General features: G+C 34.7%; 1 protein-coding gene across 1 annotated transcript in view; it reads right to left on the minus strand.

Annotated features, from left to right (window-relative positions):
- Positions 1-5,882, minus strand: part of LOC117179926 (proteasome subunit alpha type-7-1) — a 104,555-nt gene that overhangs the window by 4,055 nt on the left and 94,618 nt on the right. Inside the window, exons 3-5 of the mRNA XM_033372151.1 lie at positions 4,836-4,949; positions 4,604-4,737; positions 3,847-4,029 (exon numbers count right to left, since the gene is read on the minus strand). Of these exons, the coding sequence (XP_033228042.1) occupies positions 3,847-4,029; positions 4,604-4,737; positions 4,836-4,949 (431 nt within the window). The remainder of the gene's footprint in view (positions 1-3,846; positions 4,030-4,603; positions 4,738-4,835; positions 4,950-5,882) is intronic.

Genomic DNA, 5,882 nt, shown 5'->3' on the forward strand with positions numbered 1-5,882 from the left:
ATATTCACCAGTGATTGTTTTACCCTTTTCCAAGTAGTCAATAAGTATAATTCCACGTGCATCTCAAAAAACTGTAGCCATAACCTTACCAGCTGACTTTACAGTCTTTGCCTTCTTTGGAGCTGGTTCGCCTGTGGAAATGCACTGTTTGGATTGTTCCTTTGTCTCTGGAGTGTAAAGGTGTATCCATGTTTCCTTGTGGCCTCAGCTAACTCACGCACTTTTAATCTTCTATCCTTCAACACCATATCGTGGATTTTGTTGATGATTTCGGGAGTACTTGCTTCTACGGGCCTTCCTGAACGTGGTTCGTCACTTATTGATGTACGACCACGCTTAAATTCATTTACCCAGTTATAAACCGTTGCTAAGGCAGGGGCAGATGTGCCATGAACTGAGTCCAATTCATTTTTTATCTCATATGGAGTTAAACCCTTTAAATGAATCGTAGACGGGCTATTTTGGATGAAAACGAGCATTATGGAGAAACTGAAGGTGTAATGTACGGTGTGCGCATAACTGATTTAAACGCGTTTTTCTCGAAACAACGTTTTTGGACGACGTGTTGATAAAATCACTGAAACTACTTAACCGTTCCTTACCAAAATTTTACCACATATTCTTTATAACTATAGCGCATATCATACGATTTTTGAAATTTTGATTTTAACTGTTTTTTGTTTGCAAAAAAGGTGAAAAATATGTGTTTTTTTCTTGCTTTTCGAAAAATGTCCGCCATTTTGTTAAAGCGCACACCCTCCTTTGTTTTGTATCGTTTTCAACCACCATTTGTATGCATCTATAATCACTAAAATAAATAAATAAAAATTGTTTTCGTGTATTTCAAGAGTTTATTTATTGAATGTAGCACTTTATATATCAGATTATATAATTTAAACATATAAAAAAAAATCTTGAAAATAACCTTATTTTTGCACGTCTAAAGTGGGTAGACCACTTACAAATAGCAAAAATACAAACAAATATTTTTTAAGACGAAACTCCAACAAAAATGGTTTACATGGCTCTAATTGTTTATGGTTTAGAGAGTCCTAAGATAGTACGAAGGCCATTGGGGATACCCCAGAAACGGCCATTATATCCGGATTACAGTGTATATGCAGGGTGTCCCAAAAGTTCCCGGACAACTGAATATTTCATCAGGTAAAATGTTTTCAAAAGCATTAAGGTTGCAATAACTTTCAACGACGAATTTAATGGTGACCTTGGTTTTGACCTTGACGAAGACCTTCAAGGTTATTTTAATGACACATTGTTTATTTTCTAAATAGGAACTTCCTTATTTGACGTCGGCTTATTGAAAGAGCAAGAAATTTTACGTTAAAAACTGTACTCAGGTCATAGATCAGGTGTGAACTTGATGGATACCCAAAGGTTATTTAAACATAAACAAGGTTTGGAAACATCTGAGAAGGCCAGATTCTGGAAATAATTTATAACGACCTTATTTATTTTAGCAAGGTGTATTTAGATGTGACAGGCCTGACCTTGCCCATTTCCTTCCAAGGCCATATCAGGGTCGACTTTTTTTAAGTAGAAAAATCCTAATTTGACGTCGGCCATCGAAAGAGCGGGAAATTTTATGTTAAAAAATATACTCATGTCATAGGTGAGGTGTGACCCTGATAGTCGTAACTTCATATCTTTAGAAAACTCATTGCGATGATCAAAATCATCTTCGTTTAACTTGTGAACAAGTATTGCTTTAACCGGATGAAAATTCGCTCTCTGAATAATGTTTATTAATTATAAATTAAGCAGCCCTACGGATAGCAGTATGTGGATCTTCAGTAAATGAAAACAAAACATTCAATGAGTCCTCTTCATTACCTGCTGACCTTGGTCCCTCTGATCTATGTACATCTCTTACAGTGCCTCTATCATCAAACCGTCTAACAGTTCGTTCAACGGTTGATGTTGCAATTCCATTCGCTCCGCCCCTAAATTTTTCGTTGAGATTTTTCACTTCCTTGTAAGATCGCGTCACCGCACCCCAGTCTCTCATCATAAGAAGCAATACTCTTTCACTAAGACGTTCCATTGTGACTAATAAAATTTGGATGTTAATGAGGGTTTATGTTTATTTTTAAAGTATTTTCTATTTGGAACTTACGCAAAATTTTGTCTAAATGTACAATTCTACACAAGTTTGTGTAAATTTTAGAATTGAATTTAAAAAAATGCCTCGGGAATTTTAGAACATCTTGATCGGAAATAATACAAAGGATTTTTAGGCAAGTCGTTGTTCCTGAGAAAAGGCTGAATTAAATTCTACCTTATAACATAAGAGTTGCAGCGTGACCTTCCTGATGACCTTGTCAGAGCAAGAGAGAGGAAGGTATAGAGAGAGCGGGAAAAAGAATGAGGGATAAAAAGGGAGAGAGGAAGGGAGATGAACTATGACCTGAGTAAATTTCTGAACGTAAATTTTCTGCTCTTTTGATTGCCGGCGTCAAATAAGGGGATTTTTTTTCTAATTCACCTTGCAATGACCTGGAAGGACATAGGCAAGGTCGTACCTAAGATAACATCTAAATGCACCGTGCTAAAATAAATAAGTAAGATCTTTATGCATTATTTTCAGAAGCTGCGCTTCTAAAATGTTTCCAAACCTTGTTTATGTTTGAATAACCTACAAGTGACAATCAAAATCACACCTGATCTATGATCAGGTACGTAACATTTCCCGCTATTTCAATTGCTGACGTGAAATAAGTGTGTTGCTATTTAAAAATAAACAAGTTGACATAGAAATAACCTTGGAAGCTCATCGTCAAGGATAAAACCAAGGTTACCATACAATTCCTCGTTGAAAGTTAAACCGAGAATGACCTTAATGTTTTTGGGAAATATTTTACCTGGGCAAATATGCAGCTATCCCGGAACTTTTTGGACGACCTGTACACACACGCACTTATATTTAAAAAAAGGGCTAATAACTTACGCATAGTCCCACAGGGAGCAACCGTCATCTATAAATGACAACGGCTCCCAGAATAATCGCGGTAAATCACACTTATGGCAACGTCTTACGATTGTGAGATGGGTGGTCACAGGCACGCTGAAGTCACAACGGCAGGCCGACGGAACCCACGTGTGTCTTAAAGACACGAAACGAACCAAGAATGACAGCTTTCTACATGCATCTCGCAAGTTTTGAGGTATTGATACCTCTTCTCCATATACTTCTCCTTCACAGTGACTTTCTCTTATAGTTACTTTCTCTAAGTCTTCGAGAAAGATGTCAGGCCTCGCGTTTGCAACGGAGATAACTGTGCGAAAATTATAGGCGAATGTCAGTCTAAAAGACGCCCATATAGAAGATGACCGAAAGTTTTATAAGCTTTAGAATCGTTTAAAAAAATTCTATCTTTATTTCCGATAAAGTTATCATTCTTCAAAGTCATCAGTGATTTTTAGTACCGCTCATTCTCATTCAAGGGGTTTTAAGCATTTTACGCGATTAAATTAATAGATAACTACATAAATTTAAGTATCAAATTGACAGGGATTACGAATTTGAATTCAAGGAATTTCAAAGATTTCGTGGGATTTATTGTATTTTAATAACTTAAGCCCATAGCTTTAAAACTATTTATGAGAGAAGCACCTCCCATTCATAATCGACATTTCATGGAATTTTATCGGATTTCCAAAAACATTGAAAACTTCAATAAGTTTAAAAGCTTTTCACAGGATATAAAATATTTCAAGGGATTTCAAAAGACCTCCGACGATCTGACGGTACTTAAACTTGACCTCAAATTTCACTAGAACTTGTATTCCGAAAATAAGGTTTAATCCTATAAAGGATTGGATTTTCACCTGCAAGGGTTGTCCTCTCCGCATGACTGCTATTTCTAGATTTTTTTGTCCGGATTGAACAACTTCCAAAAGGGCTCTGATCGCCAATTTGATGGAACCCTTCTCTGTCGCAACCTCCTCAGATGTATAATATTTTTCTAGAAACTCGCGAACCGTTTTAGCGCTACGACCAGTAGCATTTGCCTGCAAAATCAAAAATTATATTTACATAAAAAAGGACATCAAGTTGCAAAAAAAAATTAATATCATTAATGAGTGGTAAACGTATAGAGAAGTCCGGGAGAGATGAGAAACATGGGCATAATCATTACTTTCGTAAAATATAGATATACATATGCACACACACACACACACACACACACACACACACACACACACACACACACACACACACACACACACACACACACACACTTCACTCAAAATGATAACTATGCATCATCAAATTCCATGATAGATTTACAATCTGCAGCAGTTTTTAACATGTAAATAGTTCTTTACATCATGTAAACCTGTATATGTCAATTTCATGAAGAAAGAAGTGATCCAAAAATAACTATTACGATAAAAATGACAAACTATCTACGTGCCTCATGTCGCCCCATGCTCTGGGACGAGACGATACACTATGTAGCGAAATAACAATGATTATTCGTACCTATTGATGTTCTGTAAAATGTTCAGCAAATCATTTTCTCAGGTATAATATTTGAAAGTAGGTATCTAACCAATCAAGATTCTGAAATTATTTTCATACCTTCCATTCGTAATAAATTCCAGAAGGCTCCGTCTGGTATAAATGAGGTACTCCGTCATAATCAAAACCGGCTAAGAGACACGATATTCCAAATGGTCTCCTTCCATTACTCTGTGTATATCTTTGCTTTAGACCTAGAACGAATTAATCAAAGTACGTTTTCGAAAATTTATTAGTAATGTCTCCAGTTTCTTATTATATTTTTCTGAGTTCAAACAGCTCTTTATCTTACCTGCTATGTACCTCGTTATGTACTCCAATGTAACGGGGTCTTCTACTGTTAATTTGTGACTCTGGCATTCTATTTGTGCTCGATTTATCAATACTCTAGCATCAGCAGTCAAACCTGTTTAATAAATCGTTCCAGATTACTGCATTTGTTAGGGTTTGGTTCTTTCTGTTAACTTTGTACTCTTGGATTTTTTGCTATTTGGAATTTGGCAATTTAGAAATAACCTTTTAGTTAAAATATTATTTCTCTGGCAGGGAACGTGCGTAATTTCTTATCGGCCAAAGAAGAAAGGTGTTTAATTTTAAATCAAATTTCTATCTTAATTAACATCTGAAGCAAAAGCGATGGCTAACATTATAGTTTGTTAATTGTTTAATAAATTTAATTTACATAAAAGTATAGAAAATCTTAAAAAGGTAATAAATTATGATTTTGACAAAAGGTCTCAAATGGCAAAAGCACCCGGTTTTCTAAGATGGATCCCTTTTAAAAAATATAAAAAACATTTTATTTATTACTTGATATGAAAAAGATAAATTGGGAGTACCTTATTTAAACAATAATGTACCTTCATAACGCTTTATAAATGTAAAATATATTATAAATTGTAAAACAAGTCTTAAATAAAGCCAAGCATGAAAAAAGTATTAAAAAAGATCAAAAATATATTTATAAAAAAGTTGTAAAATTACAAATATAATTTACCTAATGCTGATCTTACATTTGGTTGATTACTGGTCAAAAGAATTTTCTGAAGAAACGAGAAAAAATATGCAGAAAATTATTTTGACCAGTAATCAGCCAAATTTAACATCGGAATTAATTAATTACCCTTGTGGGCAAAATAAAATCATTACTTTAAATATAATTTAGCTTAGAACAACAATTAAATAACATAAACAAGGAAGTTGAGCGAGGCTAAAAGAGTTTACTGTTTCTTATTGGTGTAAATGTGGGTCCGGATGCAATAAGGGCACATAAAATTTTTTCGTGCGAAAACGAAGTCCCCTGGAGGCTTTAGAAAAAATTTTCGAATTTTAATTTTCA

Source organism: Belonocnema kinseyi, chromosome 9, assembly GCF_010883055.1.
Source record: "Belonocnema kinseyi isolate 2016_QV_RU_SX_M_011 chromosome 9, B_treatae_v1, whole genome shotgun sequence".
NCBI lineage: Eukaryota > Metazoa > Arthropoda > Insecta > Hymenoptera > Cynipidae > Belonocnema > Belonocnema kinseyi.